This window comes from Callionymus lyra, chromosome 11 (assembly GCF_982586985.1).
Source record: "Callionymus lyra chromosome 11, fCalLyr1.hap1.1, whole genome shotgun sequence".
NCBI classification, from domain to species: domain Eukaryota; kingdom Metazoa; phylum Chordata; class Actinopteri; order Syngnathiformes; family Callionymidae; genus Callionymus; species Callionymus lyra.
In genome coordinates this window covers 26,943,848-26,971,747 of record NC_141828.1, presented here as the reverse complement: position 1 = coordinate 26,971,747, position 27,900 = coordinate 26,943,848, and the positions used below count along the sequence as shown (strand labels likewise).

The window sequence follows — 27,900 nt, the reverse complement described above, 5'->3', positions numbered from 1 at the left end:
TTATGTCACGTGACCTTCAGGTACTTTAACGGCAGCCGCGGGCAGGACGTCTGTTGTCAGGTCTGGACGAGAGTCGAGGAGCAACAACAGGCAGGAACTCTAGAAAGACTCGCAGAACTCGAAGACAAAGGACAAGTGTTGGTCCAGAGTTACGGGGGACGATTAAAGAGAGACAAGATGACGACGGTGACGATGACCCGGATGGAGACGTCGGTCCACTACGACAACGGCTATGAAGAACAATACATGCTGCAGGCGGACGAGTGGGACCGGGACATGCTGCTGGACCCCGCCTGGGAGCAGCAGCAGAGGAAAGTGAGTTTAAAATAACACTATTTCAGTTGTCTATTTTTTTTTTATTAAAAAAAATAATGCCCCATAAAGAGTTGTATGGTTATCGTTTCACTCTTTTACTCCTATAATTGAATTAAAAGAATTCTATGAGGAATCACAAAAAATAAAATACAGTTAAACAGTCCCAGGTAATGTTCGGATAAATTAAATGTACTTGAATATAATAAAAATACAATCTAAACTTTGTGTGCACGCTATATATTACGATGTATTTTGAAGTGATGAAAATCAGCATAGCATGTATAAATTAAATATAATATAAAATGTTGAAGTAAAACTTTTTAAATGTCCTATTGCTTTTTACATATTCTTAAGTTTTTAGAAATGTTTCCCATATTTATAAATATACATAATATATAAACACTCATTATCCATATTGCACAATATAACATGTTATAGTATAATATATATGAACATAAAAGGCAGATATTCTAATAAATACGTCATATAAACACATATACAGTATTATTATTTCATTATTATTATTTTAACGTGTCAGTGTAATAAAATCAAATTGATGTTTCAATTATAAAAAAAAGAGCAAAAGACAGAAATAAATGACATAACGAAAGAATACATAAAATGTTTTTAACCCTATAAAACTAAATTAAGCTTAATAATGAAAACTAATAATGAATTAAATCTTTAATAAAAGTTGAATTTGTTTTGATTTACACAAAAAAAGGTTCAATTTGAGATTTCATGACATTTCTTTTCTTTCAAAATCCAATCTTTAAAAGGTCTAAATAGCTGCATTGTGACTCTCGTTCCTCCATATATCAGCTAACAATAGCCCGGCCCCTCAGACCGCTGCCTCTTCTCTGATACGCCTGGAATGTTAGCTGTCAACAGATGCTTCTAACACATGATGACGCTCTTGGGATTAGAATGAACGTCTAATTTTAAACCGGGGGAGCAAAAGGCATTATAGTAGGGCTAATCCACCGTCCTTGGTGCGGAATTCTTTTGTTTATAGAAACCACGCAGAAATATTGTAGCAGCACCAGCGACCTTAATATAGCCTCAGCCTCCCACTCTGTCAGTTGATTCTAAGGCTTTAAACTGTAGGCCTCTGCACAACTGGAGGCCATCAGGTCCAGCCTCTTGTGGTCCACACTGGGATGACAAAACCGGGTATTTATGGGAGCATGAGGTAGCAACAATTATTAAGAGAAAAAACCTTCTATTTCCATTTAATTTTCACCAGTTAGGGGGCATTAAACAAATTGGACAATATGAAAGTACTTGTTTTTTACTTGTGGGAATGACCTTATTTGAAAAAATATTGTTCAAACACATGTCCTTGAGAATATAGTCCATAAATTTTTATTTTTTCATCGGAGGTCGCAGGCCAAACAAAATGTATGTCCAGCTCTAACGGGACGTTTTAGTCTTGTGATAATGTCCTTCTTGGAGGTTTAATTTATCTTAATTATCTATGTTTTTCCTCCTTCACCAACCAAGAATCTGGTATATTTGTATCATTGTCGTGTACTAGTCAGGAATTATTATTTGTAAAGTGCCTTTCTCAGACCAGGGTCACAAAGTGTTTAAACAAGACAATACACTGTTAAAATGTGTGCTTTAAAAGCTGAGACAACATAGAGACAACCACATCAGCCCCAAGAAAATGAGAAAAAACCTGCAAACTATAAAGGTCTTGTAGAATTTACAGACCACATGACTCTTGACAAAGTTTTAACTGCTTTTATTTGTTTTAAAACCAAAATATGTCCTAACATCAGCTCTAAAAGCTGCTGGAGTTCACTGTATCCTCTTGCCCTCAGTCATAGCAACGATCTTTAAGAAGTTTAATCTTTATTTATCTGCAAGGATGTAATGACTGCTACCATCTAGTGGCTAAAAGTTTAATTTAAACACAGAAATGAACAAAATTGAATTTTGAACAGTTAAACATTATTGTGAAAATATCACAATATATCAGTGTATCAATTCCCCAGTTGAAAAGCAACATTTTTTTTAAACTAACGATACTGTATGGATGCCCAATAGCACTGTTTTGATTTTTATATATATAAATAAATATATATAATGATTTTATTTTTTTAATTGCAAATTAAAAAAAATATTAAACTTCCTGCCGCTAGATGGAAGCAGCCATTACGTCCTTCGCAGCTAAAGGAATAAGTTAATCCCACAATGACTGAGGATGAGAGGATACAGTGGACTCAAGCAGCTTTTAAAACTGATGTTTGGGCGTATTTTGGTTTCGAAACAAATTAAAGCAGTTACTACTTTGTCGAGAGTCATGTGGTCTTTAAATACTGCAACACCAGAGTCAAGTACTTGACAATACTTTAAATATCTCCTTGTTTCTACAGTATCACAATATATCCAAAAATATAGTATGGTTACCCTGTATCTTGATACATATTATGTCAACAGATTCCTATCAAAAAACACCTCTACTAATTATAAATAAAATGTCACATTCTATTGTATTCTAATGTAACCTTACAAAGTCCGCTCAGCTTGCCTTTGTCATACTTTTATGTGTAGCAAACTAAAATGGTGAAATGATTTGCAGTAGTGATGGATTTGTTTCAAATCTAACCAGCAGCTGCTGTTTCTGTTGTTCACTGGTTATAAATGTCATTGCGCATAAGTGACTTTTTTATATCAAGTGTCGGGCTTAGACAGGGTTAGCATATAAGCCTGTGGATTCTTTTTATTCATAAACATGACCAATCTTCTTTGAAAAGTACATAAATAATGCTACATGGTTAACTCACAGTTCATTATACACGTTATGATTGTGTAGTTTTGAATATCCAGTTTTTGCTTGAATCCATCCCCCCATTCAAGACTGGCACTAGCCGGCTACCATCCAAGGTTCAGTTGATATGATTCATAAATATTTTTAGCAGCGTTCGTCACTGGTCAGTTTTGCCACTGTGGGAGGGCGAGGGGCTTGGAAAGTGGGCAGTGGGCTTCTGCGACTGTTGTGAGTCAGATTTGGGCGGCCAGCAGGTCATGTTTTTATAAAAGGGAGGGCAGCAGTTGAAAGTCAGAGCCACCCCCAGGGACGCTCTCAGAGTAGATTGTGAGGGCTCTGATGCTAATGCCCATGAAGGGGGTCCAGTGTCCACAAAGAAATGTGGGGAGCATCGAAGTCAAGTAATCTGACACTCAAACTAGCATAGTTCTTTATTGTCAGTTATTCAAAAAAGTATTGACTAGCTGTTTTGATTTGACTAGCAAGTTGATTTAAGTGTTTCTTTTCATTGAAATAACGACAATAGAAAATGATCTTAAGCGCCTTCCACTGACACTTTTTTCTGGAGATGAAATCTTGTTTACCATAACCACACCCAGTCTGCTGTGATTGGTCAAGCACAGAAGTTCCAAGGGACTTGATCACAGCTGACTGGAGGAGGTGTGAAGCCATTGTTACGTCATAATGGACTCCACTCTCGTAACCTCTCGTTCGCCCAGATTTCAGACGTACTTTATAAAGTAATAAGTTCAAAAACATGGTCATGATTAGGGACTTACTGCATCTTGAAGAGGACAAGATTGAAAACATGTGAGTCAGGAGAGTTGGGTTTTCACGTTCACGTTGCACTTTAACTGTAAACCAATATGTATTACTAACAGTATTCTAAGATGTTGGAAAATATTTTTTATTTGGTTTTATGAATTTTTAAATAAATAACGTTTTACCCCATTATATTTGGTATTCATTTGTTTAATTTTTTTTTTCGTTTTAAAAATGTTATTCTAAATCCCTTATTTTTTAAACTAATTTTTCCTTTTTATCTTTTATGAACTGAAAATATTTAATCAATCAATGCATCAAATACATTTTCTTCGCTTAATCTTTTTTTGACTGTAGGACTGACCTTGAAATCCAAATCCAGACACACAAGGGACCAAATCTTTAGTCGTCTAAATCACAGGCTAAACAAAATGAATATTTTTGCTTTACTTAACTTAATTTTAACTTAATCTTAATTTAACGTAATTCAGTTTTTTAACCAAGCACATTTGTTTACTTGAACAAGTTTTTTCTCTCATCTTGTTAATCTTTTAAAAATGTAAACATAAATGATCTAATTTCTTATTTTAGCTAAGAAAACTGGCATAATAGTTCGACATATTAACATGAACATTAATCTACTTTGATTTACAAGTCAACCATCTCACAGACCATGAGTTTGATACATGTGGTTTTTGTTTTTTGTTTCTTGAATTTAGAGTTCAACAAAAACAATTACAAATGATTTAAGATGTACCTTTATATTTCTTATCTGCCATTACATGTTTTTAAAACTTTGCATAGATTTAGAACACACTGCTTGGTTATATGGCACATTAAAATTTTTATTTTATTGTTTCTCAGAATAAACAATAAGATGCATCAAAAATGAAACATGTTTTTATATATTTAAAGCAAAGATTATCAAGTTAAACTAAAGCAGATAAAAATACACAAGTATTTATAATAGTTATACCAATTATATATTGAAAGCCGCTGTATAATTATTGATATCAATAAGTTATATCTTGTATTTCGTCTGTAACACCGGCATCTTTATCGGTCACAATATTAACATGAACATTCATCTACTTTGCTTTGATCACACCTTCCAGTGGGCCACATAAAAGTATTTGGTGGGCTGGATTTGGCCCTCATGCCATGGGTTTTGGGAGATAATTTCAAAAAGTACCTTTAGATGTTTTATAAAAAAATGTAATTTTCAAAAATTGTTTTAATTTGGTCATGAATGAAGAAAATGGGGATTTGCAACATTTATAAACATTGATTCATTGAATTGTGTTTTGTCATGAACCTGCCGATACTATGCTTATCACGATACAGGGTCAACGCTTCAATATATTGTGATAGTGTAGGAACAAGGATGTAGTAGTAGTATTATTTGATATTTGTAGTATTGTCAAGTACTTGACTCTGGTGTTGCAGAATTTACAGACCACATGACTCTTGACAAAGTCCTAACTGCTTTCATTTGTTTTTCAACCAAAATATGTCAGAAAATCAGCCGGTGGAGTCCACTGTATCCTCTCATCCTCAGTCATCGCCGGGATCTCCTATGATATCATTCCTTCTTTAGCTGTGAAGGACGTAATGGCTGCTGCCATCTAGTGACTGGAAGTTTAATTGCAACACAAAATGAGCAAACATTGGAAATATTTACATGGCGATTATAAATTGCAATAATGTAGTGTAACAATATTTTCTTACACCCGTGTTCATCAATGGCGGCTCCATGTATTCACTAACGTTGTAGAACATGGCCGCTCCTGTCTTCACGCCTTTCTGTCTCCACACATAAGCGCAGTGATGAATGTGACCTGAGACAACAGCCGCCACCTCCAGAGATAAAGCTTTCACTCTGCGGCTGCAACAAATCATAGACTACGTGACCAAAAAATGACGTGGAGGGAAAACGTTGCCGTGACATTTCACCCGTGTCGACGCTTTCGTTTCCCCTCCAGGTCTCTTATCATGAAACAGAGCAGAGCGATCTAAATTTAACGCCTTATATCTCCAGGAATGTGCTCTGCGGTCAGCGTTAGGCTTTTGTCTGTGCAGTCAGTGCCGGTGAACTCTGGTCCTGGATAATGAAGTGACCGTGTAAAAATAGGAAGAGAAAGACAATGACCCTGTCTTAACTTGATTTATTGTATTTCAGAGCATCACACAACACAACACACATTTGTTGTTGTTGCTGTGTGACTTGAAAATGATTAAACTCTGGATAAATCAACGTTTGTGGAAAGTAGAGTTGTGGTTTTAATGTGGAGTTACGTCAATACTTGAATAACCTTTTGATTTAATTAATTTTAAATGAATAAATCAATGCTTTGCATTTCCTGGCCAGGACGCCAGAGAGAAGTGAACGACACTCGGGACAGTCAGGAAAAACAGCAAAATGAGCTATTGAATTCAATCATTTGTATATTAACACTTGAATTTTCTAAATGTAATATTTGTTTTAATTTGTAGCCTTTTAAATTGAATGTTAAAAAAAAAAAAATGATGTTATTTATGTTACATTGAATATTAAGAAGTCTATATTTTAAGCTTGTTTGTAGCAGAAGCTGAAGGCTAACATGCAACACTATCTGGTATCAAACACTATCGTGTAAGATCCCAGTTTCGACTGTTACAATATTTTGCTGGCACTGATATACTACCATAATTAGCCCAGATAATCTTTGTTTATCAGAATCAGAATCAGAAAACCTTTATTAGTCCCGCGAGGGGAAATTCGGTTTAACAACAGCAAGAGAAATAAAAACACCCAGAAATAAAAACGAGAAAGAAAATCTAAATAGAATAAAAGATAAATCTGCGCTATATAATATATACACAATCATATTTACATAAATAACAAGAGGTGCACAATCTCAATGTCCTGTCCCTGGATGTTCAGTGGTGAGGGGGAGATGGAGGGACACCGCCGGAAATCCACAATCAACTCCTTAGTTTTGCTGGAGTTGAGCTGAAGGTGGTTTTCCAGGCACCAGTCAACAAAGTCCTGGACAAGTCCCCGGTACGGCCCGTCATCCCCGTCCCTAATGAGGCCGACGATGGCGGAGTCGTCTGAGAACTTCTGCAGGTGACTGGTGGGAGACAGGTGTTGGAAGTCTGCAGTGTACAGTGAAAAGAGGAACGGTGCTAACACTGTTCCCTGGGGGACCCCTACACTGCACAGTACAGTCCTCGAAACACCATCCCGGGTCCTCACGAACTGTGGACGGTTGGTGAGGTAGTCCACAATCCAGTCCGTGAGGTGAGTGTCCACTCCAGACAGCTCCAGCTTGTCCCTCAGGATGTTTGACCTGATGGTATTGAAAGCACTGCTTAGATCCAGGAAAAGGATCCTCACAGTGCTGCCAGGCGACTCCAGGTGAGAAAGTGCTCGGTGGAGAAGGAAGATGATGGCGTCCTCCACGCCGATGTCAGGTTGGTAGGCAAACTGCAACGGATCCATGGAGGAGCGCACCAGAGGACTCGGGTAACTAAGGACCAGCCGCTCCAGAGCCTTCATAAGGTGGGATGTCAAGGCCACAGGTCTGTAGCAGCTGGGATCCTTAGGGTGCTGAGTCTTCGGCACCGGTACCACACAGGACGTCTTCCACAGTAGTGGAACTCTTCCCAGGGTCAAGCTCATGTTGAACAGAAGTCCAACAATTTCACTTAACTGGTCAGAGCACGTCCTGAGTACTTTGCCACTGATGCCGTCTGGTCCAGGGGCCTTTGTTGTCTTGGTTCTCCTAAGCTGATTTCTCACCTGGAGAGGTGTGAGGGACAGGCTGGGGTGGGGGGGCATTGTCCCCTGTGGAGTCAGCGGGGGGGCTGAAACAATACAAGCTCGGGGGGGAGGAGAAGGTAAGTGTAGAGGTGAGAATGGTGGAAGAGCAGGGGGGGGAGCCGACACCTCAAACCTTGAAAAATAACTGTTTAAGTTGTCGGCCCAATTTTTATCCCCCGCTGCTACAGAGAGCCTGGTCTGATGTCCGGATATGGATTTCAAACCTCTCCAGACATCTCTGGTGTTGTTGTTGGCCAGACTCTCTTCCATCCTCCTCCTGTACCCCCCCTTTCCCTCCCTGATCTTTCTTCTCAGCTCCTTCTGGACTGCCATCAGATCCTCTTTGTTTCCTGACCTAAAGACTCTCTTCTTCTCCTTTAAGAGAGCCTTTATATCAGGATTAATCCAGGGTTTGTTGTTGGAGAAGCATCGTACAGTTCTGGTTGGTACAATGCTCTCCACACAGAAGTTTATGTAGTCCGTGACACATGAAGTTAGTCCGTCAATATCCTCCTTGTGGGACTCACTGAAGATGCTCCAGTCCGTGGTCTCAAAGCAGACCTGCAGAGCTTCCTCAGCTTCTTCAGACCACTTCTTGACTGAGCGAGTCACTGCTGGTTGCCTGCTCACAAGTGGCTTGTAAACAGGTAGGAGATGGACCAGACAGTGGTCAGCTCGTCCCAAAGGAGGAAGGGGGGATGATAAATAAGCGTCTTTAGTGTTCGCATAAAAAAGGTCCAGTGTGTTATTGTCTCTGGTGGCACAAGTGACGTACTGCGTGAATTTGGGCAGACAGGAGGAAAGAGATGCGTGATTAAAATCACCGGAGATGATAAAGAGGGCCTGAGGGCTCTGAGTCTGTAACCCGTTCACTACTCCAGTGATGACGTCACATGCTGCCTCCGCGCTCGCCGACGGTGGAATGTACACAAGCACCGCAACAACATGTATTAATTATTAAATAAGTAATTAACGAAAGGGATTTGAGTTATTTCATATAAAATCATGATATTAATCTGTATTTTTTTTAGCCATGAATATTTTCGAAACCTTTTCTGTTTTGACTGTTAAGTGCAGAGAATTGATACACTCATACTTTATTTATTCATTTTTAAATTCGATTATGTTTATTCTCATTTTAACATAAAAAGAACTGCCCTCAAGTAATAGACGTATTTATTGAAAACATAAATTGAAAAAAAAAATACCACATTACATTAAACATGGTTGTTCTTTGTTGTCCCTCAGATTTTTGGAATTATTTCATCATCTAAATCTTACTGTAAGACTTTTATTAAGTCTTAATATGCTTGATTTAAAGGTGAATACCTACGGCTCAACACTTTTATTCCGTCCTGATTCCTTCTCTTCCATCAGACCTTCACAGCCTGGTGCAACTCTCACCTCAGGAAGGCTGGAACTCAAATAGAAAACATTGAGGAGGACTTCAGGAACGGCCTGAAGTTGATGCTACTTCTGGAGGTGATCTCAGGTCAGGGGAGAGAAAGAAGACATTTCATCTTGTTTTTAAAAGATTTGATTACATTTGAAATGCGGCGCAGGTGAGAGGTTACCGAAGCCTGACCGAGGGAAGATGCGCTTTCACAAGATTGCCAACGTGAACAAGGCGTTGGATTACATCACAAGCAAAGGCGTGAAGCTGGTGTCAATCGGCGCTGAAGGTAGGATGAAACCTTCCCATGAAATGTCAGAAATGGATTGAAATGGATTATTTTATCTTCAGAGATTGTTGACGGTAACGTTAAGATGACTCTTGGAATGATCTGGACCATCATCCTCCGCTTCGCCATTCAGGACATTTCTGTTGAAGGTCAGGAAGTAAACACTTTTAAAATCACCTTTTTGTTATGATTTTGAATTATTCATATTTTTAATATAATAATTTTTTTGCTATTTATTTATTTGTCTGTATGATGAATAAAAGAAGCAACTTAAATCTGCCACAAGCTTAAGTAAATCTGCCCTCACAGAGAAGAAATAAAATAAATTCAGCTTAGTACTAACATTTGTTTAAGTGGCAGGATGATACAACCTCACGGTATTAAATTCCAGTTTAATGTTGTTTTGGCATTTTATGTATTTTATTTAAAATTATAAGATATATTAAATATGCAATGTTTCTTTAAAAATTAGTTTTATATAAATCATATAAAATCAAATTAAGACTAAAGCTCATTTTAGAAATTCCTTTTATTTATTTATGTTTTCGGGTTTTTCTATGATATGTGTGTCAGTTCCTTCTTCTGTCTTGATGGCCGCTTATAACATATAAGACTAGGCAAAATAAAATGCTGAAAGTTAGATGAATAATTACATTTTCTTTAGAGAAAAAAAAACATTTAAACAAGTAACAAGATAACAACAACATGTACAAGATGAAACAAAGAAATAATGTTAATGGAAAAATGTGTTCAAAAATGTATTGAAAGAAAATGTGACTTTTTTTGATTTAAACTTGTTTTCATAGAAACATCTGCAAAAGAAGGCCTTCTCTTATGGTGTCAGAGGAAGACCGCCCCCTATAGAAACGTTAACGTCCAAAACTTCCATGTCAGGTATGTTTGTGTTGCTTTTTATGGAAAAACTTTGAACCATATCAGATATAGAATACCAGAATACATTAATGCAAGATATTTTAACAGCTAATTACACTGGAGGTGTGTTTTGTCAAGAATCGGTTGATAAGTATCACGATACAGGGTCAACAATAAGATATATTGCGATACATAAAAATGACTTTGTGAAGTACATTACATCTAAACTAGTAGTGTGTCTTATTTAGAATCAATTGATAAAATAGGTCTCAGGATACAGGGTCAACGATACGTTATATTGTGATATATTGTGATTCTGTAGGAACAAGTAGATATTTGTAGTATTGTTGAGTACTTGACTCTGGTGTTGCAGAATTGACAGACCACATGACTCTTGATGAAGTCGTAACTGATTTCATTGTTTTGAAACATATATACAGTATGTCCAAACATCATCTTAAAAGCTGCTGGAGTCCACTGTATCCTCTCATCCTTAGTTTTTAGGATCTTTAGCTGCAGAAAGTTGCTGGCCGGAAGTTTAATTGCAACACAAAAATGAACAAAAGTCTTAAATCCATGTTAATTATAGTTCAAATTAAAATCATTTAATTCTATTTTATACACACTTTATTGACCAGTACCAATCAGAAAATAACAATGATACAAATAAAAAATGATTTAAAAAGCCCCTGAAAAAGAAAATTAAAATGAAATATCAACCATAAAATAACTATGCTACAAATAAAAAATGTCATCGTAAAAAGACAAAATATATAAAATATTATTATTATTATTATTATTATTATTAAATTTATATATATTTATTTTTTCAATATAGTTAAAACGTTCTGTTTAGTAAGGATACAGTATTGTTAAAAAAAATATGGTATTCATGTGTAAAGATTTTCTTAAACCCCTAAATAATTTCATAGATAACATTCATAGCATATTATTATTTAAAGTATGTATATGACACAGAAAATGGGTTTTTAGCTGTGTATTTTTTTTTTTTACTTTGAACATACCCTTGAACGTATTTGGTTCCTCTCTGAACTGACATGTTGGTTCTTCCTGCCGGTGAAGCTGGAAGGACGGACTGGCCTTCTGTGCCCTGATTCATAGACACAGACCCGACCTGCTCGACTACTCTAAGCTCAACAAGGTGTTGTGTGACCTCACATGTAACCAGGATGCTGTGTGTCGTCCCCACAACACTAACAGACCCACTCTTGAGTCATCGTCCTTTCACATTCATCCAGCTGTGTTGTGAAACTGGTCGATTCCCTCCAATGATCTTAGTCACTCATAAAATGTTTGTTTGCATTTGAATGATCACAATTTAATTTGGGGTTGTTTTGAAACACAACTAATTATAAATTATTATTTATTTAATCGTAAAATGAAGGCAGGAAGCTTTTACAGGGCTACCCATCCTCACAATTCTTGTCTGATCATTTTTATTAACATTAATTTGAGAGTACGCTGAAAGGCACCTAATCTTGTAAGAAGCATTAAAAATGAAACAATTTGCAAACAGGTCGTTGCTAATAGGTGAAATGAAATGAAAAACTTTAGTATTTATTTTGCATCATTTTGAATGTGCTATGGTGCTGACGAAGCACTACTGTGTTTTAAATTCGGCTATACTATTTATTGTACACTCCCAACTAGACTTAATATATATCAATACTGTACAATAAAAATAAAAGTAATAAAAAGGATCTTTAAAATAATGAGTATTGTTTCCATGGTTATGTTTTATTTTTCATTTTGTCTGTTACCTTTGGAAAAAAAAAAAAAAGATTTAGATACAAAATATCTAAAAACAAATATTAAAAATAATGAAAATGCAAATAGACACATAGTAAGGAGCTGTTCTGGTATTGAATTGTAAGATAGTTGTGCCATCTCTTTTTATAATAATGACTTTTTATAATTTATCATGGTTCTAATTTATTATTTAATTTCCTCGTTGAAATTCATGTACTTTCAAATGAAAAAAAAAATTGTTTTTATGAAAACATTTGTCTACTTCGTCAAGTCTGAAAACAATCATGATTTATTATCTGTTGACTGCAGAGGGCGAACAATGTTTGGGCAGGTGGGGGCCTCAGTGAGCTGTGCAGCTGTACAGTTGACACACTTATAAAGAAACACTATGTAAATTTGTGTTCCTACTTATTAAATCTATTAAATTGATCATGTTGTTGTTAAAGTGACATTTTAATCAGATTTATTTTTTTTACATCGCTCATTATCAGAACTTTTTTTAATTAGCAAAATAAAAGTTCAATATTCAAAAAGGTGATTTGATTTGATTGCAATTATAAAAAAAGTAAAATAATATAACAATAATATATAAAGTAATAATGATAAAGCATCTTTGCTCATAATTTAAATCCACTCGTGAAAAAAAGAAACATACCTGAGATTGTCACGCAAAGAATTATCATATAAAAGCAGGAAGAGAGAGTGATCGCTCTCTCGATTCCACTTTCTGTATCATTCCAGACATAAATATTCACACTCCCGATCACACCTTGACATTCTCACATGGGCTCCCGTCGCTCTCGTGCATTAGCATAATGCGTCAGGCAGCTGCTGAGACTGGCTCCAGGTGAGCGCGTTTATCGAGCCGGCCTCGGTCAGGGAGGGAGAACGCTCCGCACTCGCATCGTGACGCTCCAGGGCATCCTTCTTTCTAGCTAACCCACCATTCTGTCATCGTTCCACCAGTCCGTCCACCTGTCTCTGCATCCTGCAGTGAAGCCTGGGAGCAGCTGCTTCTGTGCTGTTGCTCTTCTGCCCACTATGGTGATGCTCAAGAGAGACAATAGGAGGAGATGATCCCTGTCACCCCAGTGCACTTCTACTAACACTTCTATTAGCAGCCACTATCAGCTGCTCCCGCTCCATTAAAAGACTTTCCTTCTCTTTGGAAAAATCTACCAGTTAATGGAGGTGTGGTTAATAAAGCAACATTTTAAGTTTTAAAAAATAGTAATAATAGTTAACATTCAAAACCATTTAATGAAAAATAAATAAGAAGGAAGGAATTTATTGAAGCATAGAAATCAATTCAATGTTGAAAGGTTACATTTGTTTTTACTGAATTCTTGAAGGCAATATTGTTTTAATAATTTAATTTTTTTCTTTTTTCAAAATTAATTCAAAAATAAATTACGCAAACAGTTGAATGTTCTGATTGATATGTATTTTCTTCTCTAAATTAAACATTTTAAAATGAGCAGGCTTTCAAATTCTATATAAAAATGTAGGTTTAATAGTGTCACCAGACGATACTAAAAGATTAACAAGATACTTGATCAAACTTTCATCTAATCGTGCGACATGCAGACAATCATGTGGTTGAAATACCAAAACAGTAATACTACCATGTTTTATGTGTAAAAAAAAACAAACATTTCTTTTGAAAATGATTTACTTTTTATATTCAATTGTTAAAAAAAATCCAAACTTTAAATGTACAACCTTTTGAATTAAATGATAAAAAAAACAAAACTTTTCAATTTAAAAAAATGTATAATTCAACCATATAATATTCTGATGACCCTGATGTACTTTCATAAAGAAGCTTGAATGTTCAAGTATATAACTTTATTAAGTTTCTTTTTTGTAAATTCACATTTTAAATAGCTGCTCATAATCTCCTCCAACTATGCCTGGATGTTAAAGTGACTTCTTGTCAGTTTTCCATGAAATTAACCTTTAATAATTCTCACATGGAAGTATAGTGTGTCCAGCATGGTAGCATGGGTGGCATTTTAAGACTCGCATTGCTGTCCACTGATGCAGATCTCTTCTTTCTTTATTTAGGATGACCCTCTGGGGAACCTGAACCTGGCTTTCGAGCTTGCAGAGAAACACCTGGACATTCCCAAAATGCTGGACGCTGAAGGTAATGTGGGCTAAAAAGATAGACTATTTTCTATCTGAATGTATTTAACGTGTTTTTGTCTATTATTTTGCATTCAACATAAGTCTCTTCTTAATGCCAACAAATGTGGCTATAATAATTCTTTTTCCTGACTCTCCTTTCACCATATCAAAGACATCATCAACACCCCGAAACCTGATGAGAGGGCAATAATGACCTACGTCTCCTGCTTTTACCACGCGTTTGCTGGAGCAGAGCAGGTACGGACATCTGTTGCTTCATCTAATGTCCTTTATTGTAGTACTGTATTGTTTGTATTGCTTCTTTCCAAGTTGTTGTATCAGTAGGAATGTTATTCAGTAAATACTGTGTGTATCTTTTAAAACATTTAAAATAAAATATTAATACATATATATACAATACAATAATAATAAATTAATATTTGCAAAATATATATTTACAATTAATTAATTAATTATTAAAACAATGAATTGAAGTTGAACTTTTATATGTTTCTTTTTTATTTTGCGTATATTTGTATTTATATTTTACCTAACACATTCTTTTTTTTCTATTAAAACCAATTCTATTTAATAAAAGCATTTATCGTAAAGATAAGTGAATGTAGGAAGCCTCAAACCACCTCAATATTATCAGAACAATCAGTTTATTGTTTCCCTTTAAAAGTGTTTCTAGCTAAATTAGTTTATTGCCTATATTTGTGATAAAGCATGTTATGCAAAAAAAAAAGAAAGAAGGTATTTTTCAATATTAAAAGCAATTAGATGTTGGCTTCAAATCCCACATATAACAAGAAAATATTGTTAATAAAAACAAATAACATCTGACTTCACCAAGTAGTATTTTCTGTCAATATATTCAACATCCCTGTAGGCAGAGACGGCTGCCAACAGGATCTGTAAAGTTCTGGGTGTGAACCAAGAGAATGAGAAATTGATGGAGGAGTACGAGCGACTGGCAAGTGAGGTAAGTCAGAAGCTTTTAAAGATTGTACTCAAGTTTGTGTGCGGTGTGTAATTGCCCTGATAGTCCTAGAAGATAGACAAGATACTCTCTCCAAGGCTCTCAAGAGTTGCCTCGCAGGTGTCTCCACACTAATATCTGCTTCTCCAGTTGTTGGAGTGGATCCGTCGCACAACACCGTGGCTGGAAAACAGAACCCCAGAGAAGACGATGGCAGAGATGCAGAGGAAGCTGGAGGACTTCCGGGACTACAGGCGTCAGCACAAGCCCCCGAAGGTGCAGGAGAAGTGCCAGCTGGAAATTAACTTCAACACCCTGCAGACCAAGTTGCGTATCAGCAATCGTCCTGCGTTCATGCCGTCTGAGGGGAAGATGGTATCTGTAAGTCATGAAGCCACAAAGTAGTTTTTTTACGACTCCACAGTTACCAGAATGACGTGCCACTTCTTCTTCTTCTGTTGTTGGCAGGACATAGCGAGTGCATGGCAGGGCTTGGAGCAGGCGGAGAAGGGATACGAGGAGTGGCTTCTGACAGAGATTCGCAGACTGGAGAGGCTGGATCATCTGGCTGAGAAGTTCCGCCAAAAAGCAACTAATCATGAAAACTGGGCCACTGGTCTGTTTTATTTTTTTTGTCAATTCAACAAGTTGACATGTTAGTTAAAATAAAAAACAAGTAAAGGCTGTGTAAAGGCAAGAACGCGTTGATCTGTCACGATACAGGGTCAACGATACGATATATTGGGATATGTTATGATGTTGTAGGAACAAATATATATTTGTTGTATTGTCAAGTACTTGCCTTTCTTACTTTCAGAGCTATTCATGGTCAGGCTCCTCCTTAAATCAGTGATCTGATCCAGCCTTACACCCCAGCTCTGAGGTCTGTGGATCAGAATCTACTGATGGTTCCTCACACATGGTTCAGGACCAGAGTAGAGAAATCCTTCCAGGCTGTTGCTCCTAAGCTTTGGAACGATCTTCCTCTCCCTCTACATTTGATGGAGTCTACTGACTCCTTTAAGAAACATCAAGACATTTTTATTTGTGCAAGGTTTTCCCAGACTCTTTAGTCTGTCTCTGTGTTGTCTTGACCTGTTAGCATATATTTTATTCAGTATTGTTTTGATTGTTAAAGCGCTTTGTGACCCTGGTCTGGAAAAGCGCTTTACAAATATAAATTACTTACTTACATCATAACATATCCCAATATATCGTATCGTTGACCCTGTATCGTGACAGATCAACGCGTTCTTGCCTTTACTTCAAGAAACATCTTAAGACATTCATATTTGTGAAGGCTTTTCCTTGTTTTTCTGGGATTCCTGTGACCCCTGGTCTAGAAAGGCGTTTTACAAATAACCTTTACTTACTTACTTACTTTCGTGTTGCAGAATTTACAGACCACATGACTCATGACGAAGTCGTAACTCCTTCATTTGTTTTGAAACCAAAATATGCCCTAAACATTAGCTTTAAAAGCTACTGGAGTCCACTGTATCCTCTTGTCCTCAGTCATTGCCAGGATCTTGCGGGATTTCATTGTACCTCTAGTAAAAATAAATCAATATAGTGCTGTTGAACATTGATAAAATACTGTTAAAAATAAATCGCAACATTTAAGTATATCAAAATGATCTACATAAGCACTGCATGTCAGGGCTTAACGTTGTTTTTCACAGGATTTACTTTCTCAAATTTTTGTATGAGAAGTAGAAAGCTGAAATTGTTTAGATATCTTGTCCTGACGCTTCCTTTAGATGCATCACCTAAATGGCCCAGGAACACCTCAGTGAGAAAGTGTGGATCTTAAATAAAGAGCCTCTTGCCTCAGTAACGGCAGACCATTATGTTTAATAGTCTCTCATCACTTTTCATGTTGCCACTTTAAAGGCAGCTCATATATAACAGGTGTCACAACACAAGCTTCATGACACAAATGTGACGCACCAGGATGTGTTAAATAAAGATTGATAGTAAATCTTTTGAGTGATAAAATGTTGACGGCTTCAGCTATAAACATCACGTTCTCCTCCACGCCAGGTAAAGAGTACCTCCTCACTCAGAAGGACTATGAATCGGCCACCCTGACAGAAATAAGAGCGTTACTTCGGAAACACGAGGCCTTCGAGAGCGACCTGGCAGCGCACCAGGACAGAGTGGAGCAGATTGCAGCCATCGCACAGGAACTCAAGTGAGTCTGAATATACAGTAATGCACGTCAAAAATGTACAGTTTGCTGCAGCAGCCGAAAGGCTATATAAACTCAAGCTTAGCTATGACTTCGAATCCGTTTTTACATCGTAAACAATGAAGATATTTTGAATTAATTTTGACAGAAATACCAGAAAGATGAATAAATAAAACGAAATGAAAACGAAATGAATGACTGAAAAAATAATAATAAAATAAATTAGGTCAATCAGCTAATTGATGAATAATCATCTTTATTCTTATATATATATATATATATATATATATATATATATATATTGGAATGGCAGCTAAAAGTCAAATATTTATTCATCTTGTATATTATCAAGGGGTTATTGTTTTGGAGTACACCAGGCAAAGTGTTGTTCAGGGGCCCTTTTTAGGTCAGAGTAAAACTATAAAAGGAACTTTGTAGGATTATTTCTGACATCTTACATATTTTTGTATGATTCATTGCTGTTTCATTCTATAACTTCTTCTTTGTTCTTTGTTTTCAGACTTTTTTAAAAATTTTTTAAAAGTCCTTGCCCGTGAATGTGACTCTATTAGTAATTAGATGCAAGCGGTTAAACATTTTTATTTTTACCGTGACATCTTTCATGACCAAAAATTTGTATTTGGCTTTTTTAGGTTGAATCTCAAGATGTGTTCATAAGGAGTGTTAACAACCACCCAGATGGCCTGGTTGATGAGAAAAGATGGGAAATATGTCCATCTGCTCTATTTTAGGGTTCAACAATAGCTCTCTTGGATAAAGCTCTGTAGAACCAGCCAAGCTCAGAGTCCCCTGTTTATGCTGCAGGAATTTGTGGCCATGGCAACATGGCTGTTAAAGAACGTGCCGACTACATGAGGAATATTTAATTTGGTCCATTTTTTTTCACTTCTCATTAGTTTTTGGACATTGGTGGAGCCCTCATTTACAGTATATTTTCACTCTCAGTTTCAGAGGAAAAATTCTCAACGGTTTCATATATCCAAATGAAGGACATCATACATTCAAAAAATATTTTACTAAATCTATTATATGTTTAATTCATTCTTCATGTCAAAAATATTAGATTAATCAATCAATTGTTTAAAAAATGATACTTTCAGATATTATTTTACTTAGTATTTTAGTATCTTACTTTTGATCATTGTCATTGTCATTGCACAGAAATAAAACCGTGAAACTGGCAACAAAATCTCAACGAAATGTCAACAAAATGTCGTTGCTGTTTTGTCAAACTGACTTAACACTTTGAACCAAGATCTGATTTCTCATCATTGTTTAAAGACATATTTTAAATGTTACAAGAGGAAGGGTCAGCCTTTGCAGTTCTGTGTCTCAATCCTTCCTGAGGACAAAGTAGTGGGGCTGCCATTATATCTCCAGCTCAGCTCCATGAAACTGCTTCACAAGTTTTATTACACTTAAGGTCAGAGGCGACTTTTAAAATCCAGTTCTTGGCACAGAGACATCTTAACTCCCTGATTTCCATTATACACTTACACATTACAATACCTTTATGTTTGGTTAAGTCAATTTGATAAACATACTTTAATTCAACATTTTAACATGTATATTTCACAGAGAATTAAGTGGTGTGTAGTGGATTTTCAGCTACTGTATATAGTACCTAACCTACAGTACCTTTCAGCTACTCATTCAAATTCGAAGTACTCTCTTTTTTTCATAATAGACACATATTTTTTTATGTGAGTGTAATTAATTATTTGTAATAAAAAAAAAAAAAAAATACAATTTTTTACATGTAGATTAGGCATGAGATAAATTGTGATTCCTATGCTTATTTTATTATTTTAAATGTCTAAAAGAGGATTTTCGTGACTCCTGTAGTGCAGCCATTATATTGGTTACATTATGTTCTCAACGACAAGGGCAAACCTTTCATTGTCTCTCTTAAAGAGCAGTTCTAGTAGCTGACTTTCACTTCCTACACAGAATACCTTGCATTCAAGAGAAGGTGTCTTTTTTTAGTTGCTGTCTATATTAGTGACACTTGTGCATGACGGCAATAAGGATGAAGCAACACCAAATTCTTCTGCTTGCAACAGAGTTAAGCACAGGAAAACCGACAATGAGACCATTAGTAATAGGTTTACCAAGATAGCTGCTTCAATGATTGACAAGGAATTTGAATAAAAAAATATATTTCTCCAAATGCCACTCCATGCTTCTTAGTTTCACTAGGGTTGGTGAGATCCTTCCTAATTGGAGAAGTCAAGTATCTCGGGGTCTTGTTCACAAGTGAGTGTAAAATGCCATGTGGGACAGACAGGCGGAGTGGAACAGAATCAGCAGATATTCAGACGATGCAGCGATCTATTGTGTTGAAAATGGAGTCAAACCAAAGCCGTATATAGCGGTCAGTCCTCGTCTCTAGCCTCACCTATGATTACAAGCCTATGGTGACTGAAAGATGACGGGTACGACCTGGGATGAAGTGGAAAACTAGACAATTATTTTCACATTTTAATTATGTAATGAAATGAAAGGTGTGTTTTTTATTTGCACAAATAAAAACTCAACTTATTTAATATTTAAATATAATATATAAATGTTCTGTGTGAAGTGTAATCGAGACATTATTGCTCACCACAGCGAGCTGGACTACTACGACGTGGCTGCCGTGAACCAGCGCTGTCAGAGCATCTGCGATCTGTGGGACCGGCTGGGAACACTGACTCAGAAGAGGCGGGAAGCACTTGAGGTGAGTCCACATTTTAAAGCAGTTTTGTTATTAGAAAATCTTATTATATATACCAAAGTTCACATTAAAATGTATTATGTGTGTTATATCTATATTATTCAATACATTTTAAAACCAGAACTTATTTACACAACATACAAAGTAAAGCGATCAAGAAATGGAGCTCCTGCCCATGAACATTTTATTGACATTTTTTTCTTTGATCTGACCTGCACGTCCCCGGGTCCTTGAGACATGCAGGTCTTGAAGAGATGGTCGTCTAAAGCTACACCTTCTCAGCAGCACTGCGCTGCAGTCTGTTCCTGTACCTTCCAAATAAATGATAATGTATATCTGATGTTGTAAACAATGTTCCACAGAAAATGTTAAACTGATTCTAAGTCACAGGCAGAACAAAATAAATGCATATTTCAGGCTCAAATAAGGGAAAAATGTAAATTTAACATTTTTTACTCATTCTCCTTAAAGGACAAATATCTATTTGGTTTATTTTAGAATTTAAATCAGAAAACAAAAACAACAAAAACGACTGAAACAATTAGAAAAGAAAATAATAAATTTAATGAAATAATATATATTACATTAATGTTGGAAGATAAAAATGTGTTAATTCAATGTATTGAATGTTAATTAATTTTATTATGTTAAAATAAATGAAGTTCATCATACGGACAGACCTGGACACAAGGGTAGAACAAGTTCTTGAACTTGAACGGATTGATCTTAAATTCCCTTCAACCTTTTTTTTACAAATCAATTGTTGACATTATTTATGTCGATCACTTCCTCAAAAGAGTGGGATGTCATCAAATAGTTGATGTATTTATGTTGAATAAGTTACTTTATTGTTACATTATGTTGTTTGCCTACAAATGCTTCTTGGTGTACCAGATTTGGCCCCCGGGCCTCAGTTTGATGCATGCATCAAAATATTCTACTAGATTACAGAATAACTACAAAAAAAAACCCTTCTGATTGATGAGTAGATAATAAATGGGACTTCTTGTCCTGAGCCGAAGGTTAAAATCCAACCATCCCACTCGTCCAGTCCAGGAAGTGACTGGCTAGGGGCCCACAATCGACTTCCTCTGATCCATGCGCACCATTTCAGACTTGCAAATGTGCGATTGCCGGGGATTTAAATGTGAATGACAGGGACAAATGTTTGCTGCCTCTGGACTCACCCCCCCACCCCCCCCCCCAACACTCTTGATGGAAAGCCAAAGTTTGGGATTAACAAGGCTAATTCAATGTCATAGCAGCCGAGAGCCTGGTGGAGATGCTAGGATTGTATTTCAGGTTTATTAAAGTATTAATCTACAGAAGACCAGGCAACACGCTCTGATTTATGGCTGTAATATTTTAAGAGTTTGGTGTAATATCTTTGTTTATTTCCAGCGCACCGATAAGCTTTTGGAAACCATTGACCAGCTGTTCCTGGAGTTTGGCAAGCGCTCGGCTCCGTTCAACAACTGGATGGAAGGAGCCATGGAGGATCTGCAGGACATGTTCATGGTGCACATGATCGAGGAAGTGCAGGTGGGTTGTTTTTACCACCACACTAGTGTAGATAAAGATTATGGGCATGTTGATTATTATTTTAATGTCACATTTATATATGTATCATATTTACGGCTATGTACACTATGTGTGATTAAACATGTGTAATTGGATTAAACACATTAATAAAAAACTGTATTTATAAATGTTTTTTAATGACAAACTATCAGGGGCTTAATACCAGTTGATATTAGGTTAAAGGTTTGTGAGGTTAGCTGTGCTCACAATCACATTTAAATGAGTCATTTAACTGTTATTTATTTCTCTCAATATCAGCAATTTGTTTCTCTAACTTCATTCAAATGACCTCAATTAACCCACGAAATTGGAATTTCATTTTTTTCTAACCATTTTTCTTATAGAGTTTGATCGCAGCTCATGAGCAGTTTAAAGCCACGCTCCCTGAAGCAGATGCAGAAAGACAGGCCATCGTGGGAATCCACAACGAAGTCCTCAAAATATCCCAGAGCTACGGACTGAAGGCGACGCTCATGAATCCCTACAGCACCCTCACCATTGACGAGCTTCTCAACAAATGGGACAAGGTCTCTTAGATAGATTGGTTTCTGTTCTTGACTCGCATCAGATGAATCACGTCCTTCATTGAAACCCTGCAGGTGAAGAAGCTGGTTCCTCAGAGGGACAGTGCCCTGCAGGAGGAGATGTCTCGGCAACATGCCCACGAAAGGCTGAGACGGCAGTTTGCTGCACAGGCTAATCTGATTGGACCCTGGATCCAGACCAGAATGGAGGTTAGACTTATAGGCCTCATAAGTTAATTGACAGTTATCTGAGCGCTTATCCAATGAAAGGCAGTTAACTATTCCCGAATGAAAAATATGTCGTTTACAAACCACGATGGAGGTCCAAATTAAAAGTAAAAATGTCATTCAAAGTATATCTGGCAGGTACAAATCTATGAAAGTATATCTGTCCCATCAGAATATTGATTATTATAATTTATATTTCAATTCATATGTCAAACTTGTATCTTGAATTTTTAAATTTAAATGTGTCTTAACCTTTTGTTTCCTTAGAATCACTTAATTTAATAATTTGAAAAGTTGTTTTTATTTTATAATTAAACATTTTTTTGTATTACATTTTTTAAATTAGAAAATATTCAAATGTTTTTTCATTTTATCTTTCAATATAAAAAATATATATTTACATAATTTACTAATCATATACGTACAATAGTATTGGCAAGATTTGTTTGTAATGTATTAATTCAATTATCAAAAACAACAACCCAAAAACCTCATCCTCAGAAATGATTAAGTGTATTTATAAAAAATATATTCAATGCCCATAAATTAATTTTATTTCAACCATTCAAGATTGTGGTGGCACTGATATACTTGAATAACATCTTAAAATATGAAAATCAATCCAATGTTATCCTAATCCTAAATCATTGATTTCTATCCGAGCAGGAAATCGGACGTTGCTCGTTGGAGATCGGAGGCACACTGGAGGACCAGATGACTCAACTGAAGCAGTTCGAGCACATCATCGTGGCCTATAAGCCCAACGTCGACAAGCTGGAGGGAGATCATCAGCTGATCCAGGAGTCGCTGGTGTTCGACAACAAGCACACCAACTACACCATGGAGGTACAAAGACAGACAAAACTAGGATTAAGAAAGCTTGACCAGACGAACATGTAATATTTGACATCATTAGAATCTGACAATATTAAATCAGACTTCTAATAGACTGCATGCAAATCTACAATCATATGATTCAGTTTTTTTGATCCTCTTGTCAAAATTGAGCTAATCTTTTTTAAATAGACGTGATGCATAAACCTCATCCTCTTTCATGAAACCTCATCAGCTGTTTCATGAAGAAAATGCTCACTGAAAAAAGATAGATGTGAATGATTTTCATTGCCAGTTTTGTTGCAGTGATTCCTTTAAAGGACCTTCTCCTTAAGTGCTGACCTTTGACCTCAGTGAAGTGACTTCCATTTCTCTCTCTCTCTGTCTCTGACCCTTCACAGCACATCCGTGTTGGCTGGGAGCTTCTTCTCACAACCATCGCCAGAACCATCAACGAGATCGAGACCCAGATTCTGACCCGAGATGCCAAAGGAATCAGCCAGCAGCAGATGAACGAGTTCAGATCTTCTTTCAACCACTTTGACCGGGTCTGAACTATTTTAATGTCCATATCAGCCCTAAAATATGTATGAAACCAAAACCTTACCTTTATTTCTTAACCTTGATTTAAGGACAAAGTATAAATACAAACCTAATATTCTCCATTCTAATACCAACAGTTTCTGATTGTCTGAAGGGATTTTTTTATATTTTACACACCAGAATAATGCTCTGACATTTTATTAATTGTGTTATTTTTTCTTTATTTTCTGATTTAATGACGAGTCAGGGCAAAGAGGGGGCAGTAGAACTTTAATATTTGAGACCCGCTCTACACTGAATATCTTTGACTTGGTGACCGAGCTATGGGTCTAAGACAGTGTTTGCATTTGTTTTTTGAGGGGAAATTTTGAGGAAGACAAAACGGGACCTGAATGAAACAATCCTTTGTTTCCTCTTCGCATGCAATTAGACTGTTTTTACTCTGGGGGGCGCCAAAACGATCTTTTCTATCTGCCATACTGCTGCTTTCATTGAAGATTTGTAGATTGTTTGATTGTAAAATACAGAATGAATATAAATATTTAGCTGTAAGATTGACAGCTTGTGTAATCATTACTGTAAATCTTTTCTCCACCTGCAGAAGAAGAATGGAGCGATGGAGACGGATGACTTCAGAGCTTGTCTCATCTCTATGGGCTATGATTTGGTATGAAGGGATGTTTGCATGGTTCAGAACAACGAGCCGATCTCATGATTTCATTTCCTGTCCAGGGAGAGGTCGAATTTGCCCGAATCATGATCCTGGTCGACCCCAATGGCACCGGAATTGTCTCGTTCCAGTCCTTCATCGACTTCATGACCAGAGAGACTGCAGACACCGACACTGCAGACCAGGTTGTGGCATCTTTCCGGATCCTTGCAGCTGATAAGGTCTGTTTATGACTCCGGGGAGTTATTCTTAGTCCACACTGATCCATTCTATTACAGTCATTATTTCCAAGTGTTTGCGCTCCTCGCTTGTTCCACTAACACTAAGAGGGGTGTGAGAAAATATTGATACAATGATACATCACAATATTTTCTTTCACCACACTTTATTCAACAGCACAGTATTTTTGGGGGAATTATAGATAGATAGATAAACTCTAATAATCCCTCTGGGGATCTAGGAATGGTGCAGTGGTTAGCCACGTGTTGTGTACTTCAAACACTTGGGTTTCCCCCACAGACCAAAATCTGGATGGATGGCTTGTATGTATAAAATAAAATATATATATATTTTTTATTTTATATACAATTTACAAAAAAGAGGAAAAGAGGATAAAGTGGACTCCAGCATTGTCCCATAAATTCGTTCTGTAAAGTGTACAGAAATATATCGTAACGTGAGCTAAACATATCATTTGGTGTTGTATCGTGAGTTGAATATATCGTATTGAATCGTATCGTGTGCTGAATATATTGTGTTGAATCATATCGTGTGCTGAATATATCGTGTTGAATCATATCGTGAAATGAGTGCATCGCTACACTCACAACATGTCAGTGTGTTGGGGAATCATGTGTAAGGAGTTTTTTACAATCCTCTGACAGGCGTACATCCTGGTGGAGGAGCTGAGAAGGGAACTTCCTCCGGAGCAGGCGGAATACTGCATCTCCAGGATGCCGGTTTACAAGGCCCAAGGGGTACCACCGGGGGCGCTAGACTACACAGCCTTCTCCACTGCTCTCTACGGAGAAAGTGACCTCTAACCTGACTAAGTTTTAAAGTTTTCACCCGTTAATCGATGAAGACCTTTGAGCCCTAACTATATTGAAAGACAGATCAAATATGTGGAATGTGTTTGAGACCATTCGCCCTCAGACGCTATTGATTTCTAACCTGCGTTTTTCACCTTCTGAGGAATTTTCATCACTTATAAAAACATTTTATTAACTTGATGGTCAAGAGTGAAGTGAGAAAACCCAACAACTTTTGAGACGATAAAAGGTTGATTGGAAGCCCAATGGAGCAATATTTCTGACTCCAATGTTTCTTCTAAATAGTTGTTAAATAGGAAAATCTAATTATTAACATCTTCATCTCTCATCTTCATGTTTTTCTGCATTAGTGGTCAGAGAAGTAGTCTGAAAAAAAAAAGAAAAAACTATAGAGAAAATATAAAAATATAAAAAAGCAAACATTTTATATTTTAAATTTCAACAAAAATTACATGTAAAGTACTTTCCTATGACTCATCAGGAACTAATTACTAGGTTTTATTCATCTTACTCTGACTAAAGTTTTTTTTTCCAAGGTTGAACATTGTTACTAATGGAAACTTGACATTAAAATAAATTTTACTTTGAGTCCCATGAGTTGTTTTGTCTTCATTACGTCTGACCTTAACTATTTGATCATTTTATACAATTTGTTGTGTGTCGACCTCTTGTGTTTCCAGACATGATCGAGACAGTTTTTCAGTACCTTGTGGCTGGACAGTAAACTAGACTGGTCGTGCAACACAGACCATCTGTTGTTCTACCAGTCAGTGGTGGACAGTGTCCTGTTTTATGCTGTGGTGTGTTGGGGTGGGAATGTGTCCAAGAAGAGTGTCAACAGGTCGGACAGATTGATCAGGAGGCTCTGTGGTTGGCATGAAGCTGAACTCACTGGTGTTAGTTGCTGAGAGGAGATCATTGAACAAACTACTGTCCATCATGGATGATGACAGTCATCCTCTGAACACTGTCATCAGTGAGCAGAAAAGTAGATGGAGACCAAGTATGCTCCTTCCCAGATGTAACACTAATAGACTCAGAGTCTCATTCATTCCTCGTGCTATTAGGCTGTTTAATTCTGAGATTGGGGGCAGGAGTGGAGTGAAAAGATGATATTCCATGTTAATCTTTGTACCCATTTTCTTTGTTATTTTTATTTGATCTATGTCCTTTATGTTTAGATTGTGTCATCCTGCGCTTTGTTCTTTTTTATTGAGCTTTATTCAATTTTATTATAAGTGTGTTATGAACAAAGTTATCAGAATCAGAATTCTTTATTTGTGCCATTATTAGTGGAGAGAGTCCACTAATTAGGAATTTGTTTAGGTCCACTGTGCAACATCACCATCAAACATTATAGAATAAAAAAAATAATATAATACAATAACATTTACAAATTACAAATTGGATGTTTAAAATAGGTTTGTGTTAATGAGTCTGATTGCAGAGGGGAGGAGAGAATGGTCTGGACTTAATTATCGCAGTTTAAAACTGCACTAGCATCGGTGGGCTAAACGAGCCGGACTCCCTCTGGAGTTGGATCATAGACTTTGCATCGGACAAGAGCCAACATCTGAGGCTCGGGACAACTGTCTGACAATCGACAATCTTTCTGGAGTCCAGATGCTGCAGAATAAAGTGGAGGGCCAGGTCTAGAGCTTGGTCTAGGCTTGAGCTTCCTGAGCTGTCTGTGGACTACATGCAGATGGACAGTCAAACGGGCAGTAGTTCGTATTCAAGCTTTGAGCAAGGGTCAGATTGTTCAGAGCTTGGGGGTCTCTAGGATAGTAGTTGGTTCATTTCTTCAGCCCTTTCCACACCGGGAGTCAATTGTGCTTTCATTTCAATTCAGCTCCTTGTAGCAGTTATTGTCTCCACTCCTGTGAGCTGAAGCAGCTCTGAATACCTCCCAGTCTGTGGTCTCCAAATAGGTGTGCAGCTCCTCCACAGCTTCATTAAACCAAATCTAAGTTTTCCTCACCACACTTGGGTTTTCCCTGGACACGATCCCTGAGTGAAGCCTCTGTGAAGCACAAAGCGCAAGAAGAAGAAGAAGAAGAAAAGTCTGTGTATTTTTTCATCATCAGCGTCAGCTCATCCATCTTGTTACAGAGTGAGTGGACATTGGAAAGAAAAGTTTCAGGTAAAGGTGTGTAAGCTCCTCACCAGCGAAGACATACGAGCGATCCAGCCTGTTTTACCTTTAGTGTTTCTTCTCTCTTTTGGTCAAAAAGTGGACCAATTCTGAAGCAGGCAATAAAAAAAAAGTTAATATGCCTGGGGGGGTAGACAGATAGAAAGAGTGAGGGAGGATACAGTGGGAGAAAAGATAAAGGTATAGAGTAGGTCAGCAGAGTCCATTAAGTCTAGTAAATCTAGTTTTAATCTCTCAAATGTATCGTTACTAAAATAATGTTTATTTATAACTATAAACATGAAAAGGGC

The 27,900-nt window shown here is 36.8% G+C and overlaps 1 protein-coding gene across 1 annotated transcript; it reads left to right on the top strand.

Annotated features, from left to right (window-relative positions):
• The first annotated feature begins 67 nt into the window (after nt 1-67).
• On the top strand, nt 68-26,049 carry actn2b (actinin, alpha 2b). Its single transcript, XM_087802257.1, has 21 exons — nt 68-315; nt 9,036-9,150; nt 9,221-9,340; nt 9,403-9,489; nt 10,147-10,234; nt 11,297-11,375; nt 14,051-14,132; nt 14,286-14,371; nt 15,006-15,098; nt 15,246-15,476; nt 15,564-15,711; nt 17,139-17,289; nt 19,918-20,026; nt 21,425-21,565; nt 21,949-22,131; nt 22,204-22,338; nt 23,023-23,202; nt 23,592-23,738; nt 24,335-24,400; nt 24,466-24,624; nt 25,288-26,049. The coding sequence occupies exons 1-21, from the start codon at nt 178-180 to the stop codon at nt 25,444-25,446; spliced, it is 2,697 nt and encodes an 898-aa protein (XP_087658383.1). The 5' UTR covers nt 68-177; the 3' UTR covers nt 25,447-26,049.
• The last annotated feature ends 1,851 nt before the right edge of the window (nt 26,050-27,900 follow it).

Excerpts from the sequence above, each read along its gene's own strand:
- actn2b (XM_087802257.1), top strand. The coding sequence starts at position 178 with ATGACGACGGTGACGATGACCCGGATGGAGACGTCGGTCCACTACGAC. Across the intron at positions 11,376-14,050 it reads ACTACTCTAAGCTCAACAAG|GATGACCCTCTGGGGAACCT; the intron begins GTGTTGTGTGAC and ends TTCTTTATTTAG. Across the intron at positions 22,339-23,022 it reads GGATCCAGACCAGAATGGAG|GAAATCGGACGTTGCTCGTT; the intron begins GTTAGACTTATA and ends CTATCCGAGCAG.